Raw genomic sequence first — 16,980 nt, 5'->3', positions numbered from 1 at the left:
TCTTTCGGGGTCCTGCCGGAAGATTCCTCTGTAGCGACCTGACTGCCTGACTCAGCAGCTTCTCACGGTCCACCTGGTCCTGCATCCAGTAGCAACGGAGTTCACAGTTCACTCACTCGCCTTTGGCTTTGCCATTTCCGGGGGCTCGGTTGCACTTGCATTTCAGTTGGCCGTAAAATATACAGTACTCGTCTCCCCGTTTGTGTGTACCCTGTCAGATTGCTTTCTCGTGTCCAGTGTAGGTGCACGTGGCCCATCCGCCTTTCGGTGACGGCAAAAGTTGGCCGGTAGCACCGACATTAGGCAAGGCCCGTCCCCAGCATTGAAGGATAGCAAGCAGGAGGACCAGCCATGGAGGCTCTCTCATCGGCTGGCAGAATTTGTGGCATCCATCCAGCTGCACATTCTAGCCCACCCGATCCCCGCCGAACAAGGATACCGGTTGCTTCCTTATCCAACAGGGCAGGCAGGCAGGCAGGCAGGCAAATAGCATCCATTCATGGCGAGCTGGGCTCGGCACACCATTGATGAACCAACTCATCACAACACTCAAACAAATGCCCACACTACACACCGGTATGAATATCATAGCTCAACGCCTCAACCAAAGAGGAATGCACAGCTAGCCCAAGCCCACATGCACTGCCCTCGTTACATTCGTCCAAGCATTATAAACCCTCAAAAAAGAAACTGCAGCATTGAGAAGCAATACCATGTTGCACTGAACACAACATTTTTCACAAGCTAAAGATTAACTGCAACAGAAAAGGTAATTTCAGTTCATGATACAATTGAAGACTTCTGATAAAGCTGGTAAAAATTTAAAAAGTTACACTACCACCAATACAAAACAGACAACACAGCTAATATTAAAGGAAAAGAAGTTACTGAGCTAGGCCCACAGCCTTGCGTACCTGGATTGAGTTCGGCCTATACAACTAAATCTCAAGCGCTCGGTACACACATCAAGGGACACAAGCTTATACCCTATATCCAGCATCAGCTGCTCATCTACTGGTAACTCTCCTACAGAACACGGGGTATAAACCACATCAATGACCAAAGCTACAGGCCTTGCCTAGACAAGGCGCACCCAAGTGAAATGGTGGTAACTGGTAAGTCCATTTATTTGTTGGGAAGAGATGCATCATGCATATGGTAAAAGACTACAACACCGGCAAGTATGGTTGGATGCACATGTCTGCTGCTACAATCAATCTCTCCCATACGACCCGCCACGCTGAGGATACGAATTTCCAGGGCCACCTGTCCCCATGTTTCCATAGCCGCCCGGCCCCATGTTCCCATAGCCTCTGCCACCATAGTATCCACCACGGGAACGGCCACCACCTCGGTAACCACGGGCGCCGCCACGGTACGGCTGCCGATGCCTTGGAAACTCACCAAACGTCTGCACAGCAATAACAATGAGTAAAGCAGTAACAGAAGAAGCTCAAGGGTATTGGTGGCTTCTGTACCTCTGTGTCAACTCTCCGCCTTTCTGAAAATCTGCCCCTTCCGTTTGGTCCTCCTCCACGTCCAAATGTTCCGCTGGAGAGGGAATCAAAAAAGTCGTCCTTGACATAAACAGGCTGCATAAAGTTCAAAACAGGTTAGGTTCCCTGCAACAATGAAAAACCATTAATGTATCTGAAACAATGCTAAAAGACCTGAACCTTGACAGCCAACTCTGGGTTTTCTGTTTCCTCAACCTCCAGGTCTTCATCAAACACATCACCTCCGATCTCACCATCCTTATCCCTAGACTGGGATTTCTTACCAAGATGACCCCAGACTTCATCTTTGTTGAACTTCTCATTCATGGCCGTGAAATCAAATTCTTCAGTAAATGCTGTTACAGACTGTGAAAACTGCAAAGCCACGATACAAACATGAGTAAATCTGACATTTAACAAGAAGCATTTTTCAATCAGAGCATAATTTTCCAAGGTATACAAAAAGATACAGATATGGCCCAAGAGGCCCTTGCAGAAAAATATCAGGAAGTACACTCAAAAGGTCTGTATTGTAGAACACAACCCTCTTTGATCAAGCGTCGACTTCAGTTTAGGACTTATCAAACTACAGCCAAGAACAAAAGGTGAAGAAATTATGCAGGCAACGCCAGAACCCTCCTACTGCTCCTAAAAAACTTGCTATTAGGGCATAGGGACATCCAAGATCATAAGCCAGAGCCTCCACACATGAAAGGCACGAGTCAGAAGTACTATTTCCCAACTACCAACCACACAATTCGCCATAGCATACCCGAAAAAACCTTTTTAAAGGGCACTCGGATTGCACATAATGAAGTGAAGCTAGGAAACTAATTCAAGAAATATATTTTCTTCTGTTGAAAGAAAAATTGAACAATGAACATGTCCAGCACAGCTACGTTGCTCATGCTAATAGAAAATTTCATGCTTGATAGATGGTAAAAAAAATCTACATATAATAACCTGAACACCACATAGAAGAATTCAATTCAGACAGGTAGCAAGGCGAGGTTACAAACGTGGAAAACAACATTCAGGATTAAAATAGCATTCCTTATGACTAAGTTTGGATTAAAAAAAAAGAACTGGATTACATCAACATACCGCACTCCCTCTACCCCTTCCACGGCCCCTAAAGTTGTGGTGATTGTGTGAACCAGATCCATTGTACTGAAAACAAAGTGAGGCACAACTTAGTGAAAATATCAAAGACATACTGATAACAATAAACATAAAAGTGTATAAGGAATAAGAAAGAAATTTCTTCAGAGAACATGCAGCATCAGTTCCACCATAGTATTTCAAAAGCAAGTTAATATAAGAAAAGACATGTGAACCAGAAAGGGAATTCATCTTCATGCATTAAAAAGCACAAAGTGTAGTGAGGTGCATGCCAAGTTGCCAAGAATCATAATACATGCTACCTTGTCTAATTTTTGGAAAACTACAACCTCACCTTGTCTTTTGATTATGTCAGTTGGTCGTATAGTTAAAACCATTATAGGTCACTTGCTTTCATTAGAATATCAGTCAGAAAAAAGGAAACGAACAGCCAAAATATTAATTTTCTCAATTCATAAATTAAAAAAATAGAAAGATTATGCTTGTAGGTTCATCAGGTCATGGAGAAATCAAGAACAGAACATGTACTGAAACATCTGGACATGATTACCCAACAAAAAAAGGTTTCCAATTTTTATTCTAAAAAAAGACTCGTTTGCCGACATAAGCACAAAGACAGGAATAGAAATGTGCATACCTTTTGAGGTGTTTGTTTCGGCAATGGTAATATAGGCTCCTTATTTTCAGGCAGGCCACGTGATGGTGGATCAGGTAGCAAAGGGTCAGGTAGCAATGGTTCAGCAGCCTTTGCCTTAGGCTCAACTGGCTTGGCCTCTTTGTTGGCCATCTGTAAAGGTGTCTGCAGGGAGTGTGAGGATGGAAGCATGGATGCCGTGTTCTGCAATAGCTGACCTGATGGTGCTAACAAAGGCACAGGCATCTCCACTTGGGATGAGCTAGATGGGGCAACAGTCGAAGAAACAGACTGAGAAACACTTTGGCATGCCAGTGTTGATCCTGGAAGAGCAGAAGCCTTGTTGCTACCAAAAGAAGTTAAGTTCTGTAACGCTGCACTAGTTTCAGCTATGGAAGTTGGCTGGCTTGGAAAAGGAAAAGTGGCACCAAGAGATGTCACGGGAGGAGTAAACAGCGATCCCATGTTCGGCAGAAGGGGCTTTGAACTTTCTGGAGCTAATAAGGTAGCAGAGGCAGGAGCTGTTGTAGCAGGCAGGATACCTGATGAAGGACCTTGACTAGTAACAGGTGGCATCAATGAGGGTTGGAGTTCTGACAGCTTTTGCATCCCAGATGGCAAAGAAGGATTAAGTCCTGGATATTGGAGATTCTGAGGAACCGACAGTCCTGGTGTGGGCTGAAGAAAAGGAGGTTGCTGCAAATGAGGTGGCAGTCCACTTGAAGGCCCGTAGTATCCTTGCCAATACATTGAGGGAACTGAAAGTGTTGAAGCACTTCCTGCCTGAGGCGCCACTGAAGATCCCCATGGAGCGTTCCCCGGTTGATACAGAGGAAGATTGCTCTGAAAGCCTGGCCTCTGAAGCCCATATTGAGCTGCCTGGGAGCTGAGGTCTGGTAAAACTGTACCCCCAGCTGAAGGCAAACTCGACGAAGTTGATGCTGGTTGAGAATAATGTGACTGCAGAACATGACTGCATTAGCTAAGCAGCCCTAAAGGGATAGAGAAGTTTACATTTCATATTGGTACAGTGGTACCTGGATTATGGCAGGATCATTGTGCAGGGAAGCTGCTTGTGGTGGTGCCGGCGGCGGTGGCGATGACTTAACTTGCAAATCCTGCAGAAGAAAAGTATTTGGACCCAGGTAAATTATGATGCTAAATAATCAAATCAGGTAAGGAAATTGCAAAGTATATAATTTAAAGTGTGCGTTGAAAACATAACATAGATACATTCTTGGATCAAAACGTATTAGGCAAAATAATCGACGGCTGGCATACTGTTTAGAGAAGGAATTTCCAAAATAAAAATCTTAAATGAGTACATGAGAACATGGTAAATATGCACTTATGGGTTGCACATATATCAAACCAAAATATACACAACTAACGACTGCAAAGCTAACATTACCTGTCTGCTGATTCTACTAAATTGGATAAGTACAAAACATAAACGTGAATCACAGAGTCTTCCAAGCAAGTTGAGATAGGTTAGATGAAACCCAATAAGAGACATGATAAATAGGACATAATATGTAGTGGTAATAATAGGAAAAGAAGATGTTTTCCAAGGTCATGGTTTGGGCACATGATACAAGCTATGATGTGCATATGGAAGACTAAAACAAACAATTGACTGTGTCCCTGTGGGAAATCTAACTGTAGGAAAGCACCCAGATCTAACATGTGCTTAGGGACTTGATAGCAATCGTACATTCTAATGATATGAACACTCCAAAAAGGGAAGCAAAACACAACAATGTAATGTGTGGATTTGGCTTAATGTGGTGGGGAGATAATTTTGTGCAGGTTTTTGTGCCCCTATGACCTTCACACTGATGAGCCAACACGTGTGATACAAACACAATACGTTACCAATCCACATCTTGGACTTTAAGCAGAGACAAGGCACCAACAACATGAAGGCACCGTCAAAAGTACGCATTAAACAAAACCATGCACCAGAGTCCAGAAATGGTAGCGACAAGCATGAAACACACAATTCTCGCAATTGAAAGTTAACTGAGCCCACTTTATGGTTCCGTATACCTTGATATCACTTCCCCGAAAGAGGATGTACTCATAAAGTTTGTCGCTAGCAGGAATCTGCATCCCATCTTTCTTCCGCCCTTCGGTCCCAAACGACCGCACTACAAAACAAGGAAATGACAGGTGTGGATCATAACGGTGGCATCTGAAGTAAAGCAATAGCTAAGGCCTATGGCGCGCATCTCAGTTTGAAAATTGAAGCTCAATTGATCCGGACATGAGACAACGTAATAGGTAGAATAACAACTGTTAACCGCTAACAAGTCAAGTCGGGGATTAGTAAGGTGGGGCAAACATAGTTATGCCAAACATACAGCATTCGAAAACTTCGAATTCCCCACAATCCTCAGCACATAATAACTAGTTAAGGGGCTTGGATTCGCCACGCCGGGCGCACGAGGGACTACCAAATCTAGGGCTAAAACAAGCGCATCTGAGGAAAGGGACAGCAGCGGGGTGGCGGAGTGAGGGCGCTCGGGTAGGAAGGCCAATTACCATTGCGCAGGCCGATGCTGGACTCCTCGGTGTTGATGTTGTAGAGGACGCCCTCGTACCTGATCTCGCTCTTGGAGGTCAGGCTGATGAGGCTCCCGATGTACGACTCCGGGGACGCGGCCGCGCCGCCGCCGGAGCCGGACCCTGCCGCGGCCGGCGGGCGCGGGGCCGGCGCGGAGGAGGAGGAGGACGGCGCCGCCGACGGTGGCGCTTCCGCCGCCATGGCCGCCCGCGGGACCCCGGGGCGCGGCGAGGCTAGGGCTAGGGATGCGAGGCGGGGACGAGAGGGGAAGAGGGCAGGAGACGAAACCCTAGCAAGGCGGCAGGGCAGATCCCGTTGGTGCGCTCGCTCTCCTCGCTGCTCTCTATTAAACGGGCTCTCGGGTGGATATGGCCTGGGCGAGGTGGTGATGTGGAGTGGTGAAGGGGGCGGTTTGCTTGCGTCCGACCGGATTAGGGGCCCAGGTTGGGAATTTCTTATGCCCAAGATGCTGATCCGATCCACTGCGCGAACAAGCCCGGAAGCAGAATTGAAGGATTTTCCCTGGTGTCAAAGTCACATTTTGAATGTTGAGACCGAATTTCACTTTATGTTTCCTTTCTACGAGGTACACAGTCGAACCTTCCAAGGTCTATGCTCGGGACTTTGAATGAATTAATCTTTTCAACTTGCGCATACCAGAATTTTGAAAACAAAAATTCAACACAAAAGATTCCTCTTTCAACTAAACACTTTTCACTTCCAACTCGAAATTCAAACCCTCGGCGTATAACCTTCTAAACTACTAAACTAGTATAAGATGGATATATTGATTTTTGATAGATGAGTAAGCATACGTGCGGTCTCAGATGTCGTGGCAGTGCCCAAGTAATGGCAAGCATAGCATGTCTTCCTTCTATGTTTTATGGAAGGATCTCGGTGAAAATGCTTAAGATAGGAGTTGTGTGGATATTGGCAAAGTAATGGAAGAGAAACGAAATGAAGTGGAAAATAGGTCCTAGCAAGGGTTGCCCCATGAAAGCCTATCTGGGAAAAGAATTATGATAGCTAGACACCCATATTAAATAATGTTTTGCTCATGGAATTAGTATAAGTTTTAGTTCTATATAGTGACATTGACCGATCGTGCAACCCTTATTCTTATATGTATTTGCACCTTTCCATTTTTGTAAAAATTCAAAACTTATTGTTTGTTTGTTTGGAGCTTTTAATGCTCAAACCGTGTTCAATGTTTTATTGTGGGAAGTCACGTTTCTACAGTTTGTCGACTTCACGCCCATCAATTGATTCAATTTTGATGTTTTGCACCTATCAATTCCCTAGCGGGGTCGGGTCTCAAAATATGTACGGTGCACCAAGGTTTATTATCCTTCCGTATTGAAACATGCCAGCTAACTAATGATGGAGTTAGCCTACAAAATCCAAACAGTCTAAACCATAGAAATCACTCAGGTGGCTGGCAACCTGGCATCTCCTCTTTTGTTCCACAATTTTTATTGTCAATTTTTAAAGAAAATATTATTTGCTAAATTGTTGTCAAAAAGAAAATTGCATACATCCTACTCCCTCCGTCCAAATTGTAGATCATTTTGATTTCTAAATACGTAGTTTTTCTATGTACCTAGATTAACATTATGTCTAGATACATAGGAAAAAAAGAATATGTATATAGAAAAGTTAAAATGAATTACTCCCTGTCCCAAATTGTAGGTCGTTTTGATATTTACAGATTCTTAGATTTTGCTATGTACCTAGATATACACTTAGTTATGAATCTATACATGCCAAAACTACCTACAATTTTGGATGAGGGAGTATAATCTGAAATGGATGGAGTACTTATGTTAAGGTTTCTCCAATGTATTTAGACTAGTTGGTCCAAATAGATTGTGCCCCATGTCAGTAGTCTTTAGTTGTTAAATTCTCCACAATGTTAAAGGTCCAGTGGGCCAACCAGAATCAACTATTTCTTTGCTATGGACTGATTGCACAATGTTTATGGATAAGCTGTGAATTACTTTGCTGCAACATTATGGTTGCTGCTGTGTGACGGCGCCTATAATAGTAGAATCTCTCTGTTGTCAGGTTTGATATATTCAGGTCGTCTGGCTGAACTGGTGAAGCTGGCACTGGCATGGCAGGCATCTGCCACAAACCAGCAGGTGCAGAGAATCCGAAGCCCCCCAGCAAAGAACCTGATTGGCCACCTTATCCACGCTCCGGCCTCGTCACCACACTTTTGCAAATGCGCGGCCGCATGCCGTGCCAGCCTCAGCAACGCAACAATGTCGCAGCGAATCCTCAACACCGCCAAGCCGACGCAAGCACCGACGCAGCGCCACCACCTTTCACCTCCACAGCCGCCGCCTAAGCTCGGTCGCCGCGCCGCCGCGGCGGCGATCGCCATCGTGGCCGCGCCTGCGCTGCTGAGCGTCTCGCCGGCGCCGTCCAAGGCGCAGGAAGCCGAGCCCGAAGAGCTCGCCGGTGCCGGTGCCGCCGCCGCCACCGACACCGCGGCGGGGCCGTGCCTCGCGGAGTTGCCCGTCACGGCGACGGCCTTCCTGGACGTGTCCATCGGCGGGGAGCCGGCGGGGCGCATCACGGTGGGCCTGTTCCGCGACGCGGCGCCGGCGGGCGCGTCCCGGTTCCTGTCCCTCGTCACGGGGGTCGGGTACCGGCGCAAGGAGTTCGTGAAGATCGTGCCGGGCTACGTGCAGCACGGCGGCGTGGTGTCGTACCCGGCCGTGCCGGCGGTGACGGACCGGCTGGCGGCGGAGGCGGACGCCCTGCGCGCGCGGTGCGGCGCCGGCGGCGGGGCCGTGCACGGGGCGGCGGGCGCGGTATCGATCGTGGTGCGGGACCCGAGCCTGCCGCCGCCGAAGCCGAAGCTGGTGGCCAAGGGCGGGAAGCTGGAGGTGGAGGAGGAGCAGGTGGGGGTGGCGCCCAACGGCACCGAGTTCGTGATCACCACGGCGGCGGCGCCCGAGCTGGACGCGTCGGCGGTGCTGGTGGGCAGGGTGCTGGACGGCATGGACGTCGTGGCCAAGATCGCCGCCGTTCCCACCGTCAGGGACAACGCCGGCTCGCCATACTTCAGGTGATTATCATCAGCTTTGCGCCCGCTTTCCTGTCAGAAATCAGAATCGATTTTACTCCTGGATGGATGTAGCTAGTTAGTGTTAACCACATCTGTCTGTTCATGTGTTGCAGAGTGGCCAAGCTGATTGGTGACAAGAGAGCAGTGGTTGCAGAGAGAGGATTCAACCGTCCTTACACCAAGGTCGTCATCACCAACTGCGGCATGCTAAGTAAAACCGAGTAGTACTATGAGAAAAGCAACACTCCTTTTTTCTTTAACGCGAGAGTTCATTGTCTTCGTTTCCCCTGTCTCAACCATCACAAGAATTGAGTGGAGAGCCCACGGAAAAAAGCTAGATTGGCGCGAACATTTCATTGTACCTTCTCTGCGCTTTACTGTAGCATACCACCCACGCACTTATTATCAGCTCCAAAATCCAAATCCGTCACCACAGATCGACGCAATCCTAGCGCGACAAGCGAACAATCTCCGACGCGACGCCCAGCTTCTCCTCCACCTCCCTGCTCACCCGCTCCAGCGGCGACGCGATCCCCCTCTCTCTGAAGAGCCCCACGCACTTCTCCGGGAACCTGCGCAGGGCGCTCACGGCGTCGGCCGCGCGGCCGTCGTGCTCGTACGCCGGCATGGTGGACACCCTGCCCACCGCCTGCGCGCCGGCGCGGAGGCAGACCGCGTACAGCGCCGCGCACCGCGCCGCCAGCCGGCACGACACCGTCCCTCCCCCCTCGTGGGCCAGGTCCAGCGCGCGCATCCTGGCGCGCAGCGCCGACCTCCTGGCGGCCGTCACCGCCACGACGGCGAGCTCACGGACGCTCGTGGCGGCGCTGCTCCGGTTGCTGGACCGGAGCAGGTCGGCGCAGAGGCGATGGTTGGACGTCCTGCGGCAGGTCTGGGAAACCAGCTGGGACGACGGCGCGGCGGCGGCGGATGATCCGGGGAGGAAGGAGGCGGCGACGGCGGCGCAGAGCAGGGCGGCGAGGAGAGCTTTGTGGTTTGCTTCTGGTGCAATGCTCAGTGTCGTCGCCATTGCCGTGGTGGAGCTGTGAGAACGGAGAAGAACCCGGGGGCTTGTGTGTGCGCAGCTTCTGACGTGCGTGCGTAGTGAAACTTATACAGCACGTAGTATTGATCACGGATGGGAGTTCATGTACGTAGCATTGATCATGGCGAGGAGCTAACAGATGAAGTGCAAATAAAGTGGGTTTCCTTTTTGTTGTGAAGCTTAACGCACATCACAATTACGACGCATGGCATCTCATCTCATCACCATCAAATGTCTTACCACGTTGAGGCAAACTTTGAAAAAATCGAGCCAGTAAAACGTAGGTGGTATCTTAGATACATGACAGTGTAATCTGCATAAAGTTTTGGAGTGCTTTAGACCAGTACGATGATGATGCGCATACGGATTTTAGTCTCGTCAGTTAAACTGAAACGAACCAACACCTTGGGTTCCATTGGAATCAAGCGGCAAAGCAACCCTCCAGTAGATGAAAACCTCGAACCTGCTTATGGATTCAGATGCGCCATGTTTCGCTTTGGTAGAAGAATCTCACTACTTTGTACTTTTACCACATGGATGATGGATCCAAACCCAACACTATGTTGCTTCTCATTATTATGACTGCCCTTGGGCAGGAACAATGGAACATGGATTCTCTCATAGAAGTGAGGATGAGGCCATTGCAATGCAGAGGTTGAGTCCTGAGCAACGCCCCTCGGAAACTGCTCACTGTGAACTAGCTGCGTCGGCCGCAGTAGTCTCCCCGTTGACGAAGGCCGGCGCCGTGGTGCAGGTGCGAGACGACGGCGGCGATAGCGTGACTGTGTAAGTTGTATGACCACTTGACGATAATCTCCACGCCGCAGGCGGCGGCGATAAACTTGGGTGTTCTAAACAGTAACTAATTTCGATGCGATCGCGCAGCAAGATTACGAACGTACTACGCATCGCTTTCTTTCGCTCCTTTCTGCAGAGCCCGGAGTACGTATCAACGGCGACCGTGCTGGCTGCAGAGATGGCCGTCGACGGCGGCTCGATCTGTTTCTAGAAGCTCCGGCAGCAGAAAGGGAGGGCCTCCTCGCTCGATCAGGACGTTTACCAATGTTCAATCGGAAACATCATTGCTCCGACTTTGCCGCGTTTCGTATCCGACTCGGTGTTCGCCGCCGAGCTCCGAATTTGCCGCGTTTGGGTTCCGCTCCGACTCGATGTTCGCCGTCGAGCGTTATTCCTATACTGGAATGCTCGTCAATCCCGGCCTCCTCGCCTCAAACTCACTCCCTTCCGCCATCCCCAAAGCCCACCGGCGCCGCACCGCCGCTCGGACCAAAGATGGCCGTGTACTGCCGCTACAAGAGCGGCGTGCAGACGTTCTCCGTCCCCGTGCAGGCGCCCTTCGTCTCCGTCGCCGAGCTCAAGGGGCTGATCCTGGGGACCGCCCGCCACAGCCACAGCCGGACGCGCGGCCGCGGGCCGAGGGAGGGCGTCGCGCTCTCCGACCCGCGGACCGGCGACGAGTACGCCGACGGCACCGCGCTCGTCCCCCGCGGCTCGACCGTGCTGGTGCGCCGGGTCGCCGGGCCCCTCGCCGAGGCCATCACGGTCGCCGCCTCACCCCCGCCGCCGCGCAAACCGACGGCACCTGCTGATGGCGGCGCATCATCGTCGACCGTGTCATCGAGTTCGAGCGCCGAGGACGACGAGGAAGCCAGGGCCATCGACGCCGTCATCGATGCCGCGCGGCTCGAGTGGGGAGATCAGCGCCGGTATCAAGGAGCGCGCCGCTACGGCCACCGTGGCACGCTCGAGGGAAGGGCGGCGCCGCCGGCTGGGTACGTGTGCCACAGGTGCCGCGTCCCGGGGCACTTCATCCAGCATTGTCCCACTAACGGCGATCCGAGATACGACATCAGAGCTCAGGCGCCATCCATGTCCAGCACCAGTCTGCTGCCTACTCCGCCGCCGGTGTCCACGACCCCCGACGACGGAGTCCCACCGGAGCTCCACTGCAAGATCTGCAGCAAGGTGATGGCGGACGCGGTGGTGGCCTCCAGGTGCTGCTTTGGCAGCTTCTGCGACGCCTGCATCAGGGGCCGGATCGCCGCCGGGTCCACGTGCGTGTGCGGCGCGCGGTCTCGCGCCGACGACCTGATCCCCAACCTGACGCTGCGCGCCACCATCGCCAAGCTCCTTGCGACGGCGAGGCCCGCAGGAAGCGGATCGGGCGGCGCAGACAATAACCGGAAGAGCTCGGCCGGCAGCAACGCGGAGCCCACGCCGTCGCCGGGTGCGACCGCCTCGCAGGAGAGCCGGAGGCACGTCACGGCGACCGCCTGCTCGGAGCGCAGCGACGGGAGCGCTTCATCAACGTCGACGAGCGCGGCGGCTACGGCGGCGCGTGAGCCAAGAACGAAGCAGACTGCGGCGGCGTCGTCGGCAGGAATCGGGGAGCCCGCCGCCGGCTACCCCGAGCAATACGGTTACGGGAACCCGTTCGGCCCGCCGGCGTGCTACGATCCTTTCTTCGGTGCGACGCCGTGGGCATGTGGTCCTTACCTGCACTACGGCGTGCCTTACGGTGGCGGCTACACGGATGTCCCGGCGCCGGCCGGCTACCACGACGGATGCCATGGGAGGAGGAAGAGGACGGCCGATGAGGAGTATCAAAGACACGTGGAGGCTGATGGCTTCAAGAGAAGATGCAGAGGCAGATCGGAGGTTGCTTTCTGACACACAGGAACTTGATGCCGGAGTTTCTGAATCGCTGCCGATGCCCGCGACAGCTCGTTGGTTTTTGTTTATTAACTAGCTCTTCGCACAAGTGATTGCGTATGTAATGATGTACATGTACTTAGTTCATGGCTAAGAGCAACTCCAAGAGACTGCTAATCTTACCCCCAATACCTTTTTTAGGAAAAAAGAGAGAAAAAATGAACTCCAACAATCCACCTAAACCTTCCCCAATTTTTTAGCGACGCTAAAAAACAGCCTGCCACCGCGTATATTTTAGCGTTGGTGTTCCTCCCCCAATCCTGATTCCCGCACGCCCGCGTGTCCCTTCCGATGGGCCCAATACGATGACGTGGCCCGTGTTTGAAATATTGGGGGCTATTTATTAGCGATCTGCTGTGGAGTGATATGTTTTTGGGGGAAATTTTTTTTAGGAGAACCCCCAATATATAATTTTGAGGAAGAATTTTTTAGGATACTCTTGGAGTTGCTCTAACACCAGACACCTTGTACGTTTGCAGCAGTGTCCTGTAACTTGTCAACAATACTGAAAAATTACAAAATTCGAGTATTGTGTTGATTGCAATTTTACATGCTGGGCTTGTGTGTGAGTAACAAATGCATAAAGTTGCCTTCAAGCCTGGTGGCAAGACACCAACTGCGAATGTAGTTGTCAGTTTGTCACCGAATGAAGTGAAAAACTAGCAATCAATTTTCTGACACTGTAAACTAAGTTGAACACATGGTAACCAACAAATTAACAAGTGTTTGAGGCAATAACTCTGCTCTTGACTCTTGAGCATAATAAGGAGACATAATCTTCTCTTATGTATTTGAAATGTTTGAACATATTTTTCTGTTTGGTTAACAATTAGAGCAGGTGAAGAATTGCCAATTTTAACTGATGGATAGAAAATAAAATTGGAATTGATGCTGCTCCTAATTGATGTCACCAACCTTCCGAAGCTAATTTTTTTTTATTACGGCTATCAAATTTCTGATCCTAAAAATAATGTTTGCTTGACCGATTCATACATACTTTATGATCTTTTACTTGAATCAGCATGTCCACTCTGTGCATAGTATGCCAAAATATCGATGGAACAAAATTGTTGAAGTAAAACTATTTATCAAAAGATTGGTAGGAGCCATTCTACAATCACAGTCAAGATCCCATTGCTTGACTTCAATAACTGACATCACATGAGCTCAATATACAGTCATTTGATGCAAACTTTTTTTTTTCGAAACATAGTACAGACGCATACACTCACAACACGCACGTACGCTCGCCCTCTACAAATATATGCACGCAACCCTACCTCTATGAGCACCTCCGAGAGACTAAGTCGGCAGATCCTCGAGATTGAGGAAGTTACCACTGGTGCCTCTGAAATGCAAGCACCGGCGCTGAGTCGAAGACTCGAACTCTGGTGGACAGGTTCCACCATAAGAACTGAGCTACACTACACTCAGTTCACTTCATTTGATGCAACCTGTGCAAGTAATCGAATGGTAGAAGGCCTACTGGGCCTTTTAGCCCTAATGTGGAACCAACGTCCACAGGCCCAGTCCAGAAACGAGAACTACCTAAATGACGTTTAGGCTTTCTCTCGGCGATCCCAACGCCGCCAGGCGACGGCGAGGAAGGACGACGTGCCGCTGCCGGCGGCCGGAGCGCGGTGCACCCCTGGTAGGGAGGGACGGCAACCGTAGCGCGTAGAAGGCAGATCCGCTCCTCTGCTCTCCCGCTCAGGATTCAGGAACCCTTGGTATAAACAAACATACACCAGGGCTTGATATTAGTGGTATGTTCGCCGTGTAGGCGGACTCTACACCCACCACTGACTTTAACATAGTAATAGTTTACTAGAGAAACTAATTCTAAGCACAGCACAAAGCAAGCAGAAACCAAAGTGAAGATACGCTGCGTGTATCAGAGCCAAAAGATTTTACCAGTAAGAAATGGAGCAGGAGCGCAAGAGTATAGAACGTTCTGTAATGCATCCCTTCCACGCACAACACTTGCTCCAACTACAACTACTAGTAATGTATTATTGCCGAAGTTTTTACATGGGATGGCGGCAATAATTGGCAACTACTGCACGCCTATATACATAGTAATGCATCTACGTTGTGCCATGTTGGCATTCAGGTTCTTGGTAGCTGCTTAAGAAAATATACCATTCGCCATCTCATTAGTTAATATTACAACTCCTATCCCCAAAGAATGTGGATCGGCACAGGACTTATAACAGTGACAAAAAGGAAACCAGAATTATGTAATAGTAACAGAAGTCCAAGCTCTTGTTTACTTCCCACAAAACTCCCAACTTTGACACTATGCAAAAAGAAGATTCCCTATCACATCAAACTTGCGGTACATGCATGGAGTACTAAATGTAGACGAAATTAAAAACTAATTGCACAGTTTTGTTGTACTTTACGAGACGAATCTTTTGAGCCTAATTAGTCAATATTTGGACAATAATTCACAAATACAAACGAAACGCTACAGTGTTGCATTTATGGCAAAATGCCAATTTGGCACCTCCCAACTTCCCAAGTAAACAAGGGCCAAGCACCGAACAGACTTCTCTCCACTTCCATTTATTCATGCATACCTTGGCTAAATTTAGTCAAAGAACCAACCATCGCAGCAGCTTCATCGTAATCGATTTGAGGTTGTCTTGCCCATGTAGTAGCAACTAGCACATAAACTTTGTCGTACAGCTTGTCGGGGAGTTGGAAGTAAGCAATTCTCCAGCTTCTCTTGAACAACAGAACACCAAGTGCCACCCAAGTCCAGATAAAAGAATTCTATCCCATGATCTTCTTCAGTTCTTCCCTGGGGACCCTGCTTTGGTGCATCACCTTCCCTCAGGCAATTGTTTGGAAGAGGATGCCTCCAAAGACCGATGTTGCCAATGTACATAGATGGGTTGAGGTCTTTTACGGTGCACAATACTAGCATATACTAGTGTTCGAAAAGGACTAGTAATCCGATGGTCCAGATTAATTGTGTACTACTAAAACCCTCACGTGTGGTATGAGTAGTATAGTGGAGTAGTATATGTAGTATAAGGGTATTATAGGAAAGATCACGAGGGGTGTCATCGTAATATAGTTATAAGTTATGATATCACTTTTCGTTCCTCCATTTTCGTTCTTGATTCTTCATTTCTTTCTCATCTCATCTTATCTTCCTCTCGCGTATTGGCGGCGGCGGCAGGGCAGACCTCGTGAGCGACGGCGAGCTTACTCGCACGAGCGGCGACCAATAGGGGATGGGCTCGCGCGGGCTAGCGTGAGCAGTGGCAACTAGCCGGCAGGGCAGATCCTCGCGAGCACGGAGGAAGCCGACAAGGTGGCGGCAAGAGGCGGTGCAAGGGTTGGAGCGGCCGAATGAGGGTGGGGCGCCGTTTGCTGGATCCGCCTCCGGCCTCTTCGACCGAGCAAGCACCACCGAGCCATAGCATCGATTATTCCGACGGCCTCGCAAACCACACCGACCCTGACGACACCATCGACACATCGATGTTACAGTTCAGATTTCCCTAAGCGTACGTTCAGACGCTGCTGTGATATTGCGTTACAAATCCTTAGTAAATTTTCTTTTTTTTTAAAACGCTCTTAGTAATTTTCTAGGTATGCAGTCCATATATCGTCTAATCGAGTCTTAGTTTTTTTTTTCTTTTTTGCTGCTGTGTTCATGAGGATGAACCACTGAAACTATGTGCAGGTACTTTATGGCACTCCAAATCCAATGTACATGTACCTTTTATTCTAGAATATCTTTGGTCCATATTATTTACATGCCTGACGCGAGTTTACCCAAATATAGTGGATCATCTGTCGAGTAAGGCCTTGTTTAGTTTCCAAATTAGGAGTGGCAAAGTTTGCATTTTGCCATAAATACGCAACCGTAGCATTTTGTTTGTATTTGTGAATTATTGTCCAAACATTGACTAATTAGGCTCAAAAGATTCGTCTCGCAAAGTACAACAAAACTGTGCAATTAATTTTTAATTTCGTCTACATTTAGTACTCCATGCATGTACCGCAAGTTTGATGTGATGGGGAATCTTCTTTTTGCATAGTGCCAAAGTTGGGAAAAAGGGGGAACTAAACAAGGCCTAAATCAGATGGAGGCATCAGATTCAAAAATTCTATCAACATTTAAATAACAATATGGTACAATTTGCCAAGTAACATAACCAGAAGCAAAATAGAGCATGGATTAAACTTATTTTATTGTTTGAATACTAAAAACTACAGAAAACATGAATCTTATATTCCTTTTCAACATAAATTCGCACATCCCATAAAATAATCCATCTCATGTATGTA

At 49.0% G+C, this 16,980-nt stretch overlaps 4 protein-coding genes across 5 annotated transcripts; 2 read left to right on the top strand and 2 right to left on the bottom strand.

Moving 5' to 3' along the window:
* Nucleotides 1–722: 722 nt before the first annotated feature.
* Nucleotides 723–6,172, bottom strand: LOC117858580 (protein decapping 5). Of its 2 annotated transcripts, none has more exons than XM_034741667.2 (8): nt 5,797–6,172; nt 5,302–5,402; nt 4,290–4,370; nt 3,256–4,212; nt 2,601–2,666; nt 1,671–1,871; nt 1,479–1,592; nt 723–1,411 (listed from the first exon to the last, which is right to left on the bottom strand). In XM_034741667.2, exons 1-8 carry the CDS (start codon nt 6,017–6,019, stop codon nt 1,214–1,216), a joined length of 1,941 nt encoding a protein of 646 aa, XP_034597558.1. In that variant the 5' UTR covers nt 6,020–6,172; the 3' UTR covers nt 723–1,213. The 2 variants fall into 2 exon arrangements, with proteins under 2 accessions (XP_034597558.1, XP_034597559.1); XM_034741668.2 differs by having other exon boundaries at nt 1,677–1,871; nt 5,797–6,167.
* Nucleotides 6,173–7,945: 1,773 nt separating this feature from the next.
* LOC117858583 (peptidyl-prolyl cis-trans isomerase CYP26-2, chloroplastic) lies at nt 7,946–9,255 on the top strand. The gene is made up of 2 exons (XM_034741673.2): nt 7,946–8,894; nt 9,008–9,255. The coding sequence occupies exons 1-2, from the start codon at nt 8,083–8,085 to the stop codon at nt 9,117–9,119; spliced, it is 924 nt and encodes a 307-aa protein (XP_034597564.1). The 5' UTR covers nt 7,946–8,082; the 3' UTR covers nt 9,120–9,255.
* An 87-nt stretch (nt 9,256–9,342) lies between these two features.
* LOC117856155 (uncharacterized) lies at nt 9,343–10,026 on the bottom strand. Its single transcript, XM_034738587.2, has one exon. The coding sequence runs from the start codon at nt 9,922–9,924 to the stop codon at nt 9,343–9,345; it is 582 nt and encodes a 193-aa protein (XP_034594478.1). The 5' UTR covers nt 9,925–10,026.
* Nucleotides 10,027–11,232: 1,206 nt separating this feature from the next.
* LOC117856154 (E3 ubiquitin ligase PQT3-like) lies at nt 11,233–12,696 on the top strand. Its single transcript, XM_034738586.2, has one exon. The coding sequence runs from the start codon at nt 11,233–11,235 to the stop codon at nt 12,628–12,630; it is 1,398 nt and encodes a 465-aa protein (XP_034594477.1). The 3' UTR covers nt 12,631–12,696.
* Nucleotides 12,697–16,980: the final 4,284 nt, after the last annotated feature.

Source organism: Setaria viridis, chromosome 5, assembly GCF_005286985.2.
Source record: "Setaria viridis chromosome 5, Setaria_viridis_v4.0, whole genome shotgun sequence".
NCBI classification, from domain to species: domain Eukaryota; kingdom Viridiplantae; phylum Streptophyta; class Magnoliopsida; order Poales; family Poaceae; genus Setaria; species Setaria viridis.
The sequence above is the reverse complement of the archived record's forward strand: the minus strand, read 5'-3'. Positions and strand labels throughout refer to the sequence as shown.

Coding starts and splice junctions, on each gene's coding strand:
- LOC117858580 (XM_034741667.2), bottom strand. CDS start 6,019: ATGGCGGCGGAAGCGCCACCGTCGGCGGCGCCGTCCTCCTCCTCCTCC. Junction 5,403..5,796: donor CAGCATCGGCCTGCGCAATG/GTAATTGGCCTT, acceptor CTTGTTTTGTAG/TGCGGTCGTTTGGGACCGAA. Junction 1,872..2,600: donor GAAGGGGTAGAGGGAGTGCG/GTATGTTGATGT, acceptor GTGGCTTTGCAG/TTTTCACAGTCTGTAACAGC.
- LOC117858583 (XM_034741673.2), top strand. CDS start 8,083: ATGTCGCAGCGAATCCTCAACACCGCCAAGCCGACGCAAGCACCGACG. Junction 8,895..9,007: donor GCCGGCTCGCCATACTTCAG/GTGATTATCATC, acceptor CATGTGTTGCAG/AGTGGCCAAGCTGATTGGTG.
- LOC117856155 (XM_034738587.2), bottom strand. CDS start 9,924: ATGGCGACGACACTGAGCATTGCACCAGAAGCAAACCACAAAGCTCTC.
- LOC117856154 (XM_034738586.2), top strand. CDS start 11,233: ATGGCCGTGTACTGCCGCTACAAGAGCGGCGTGCAGACGTTCTCCGTC.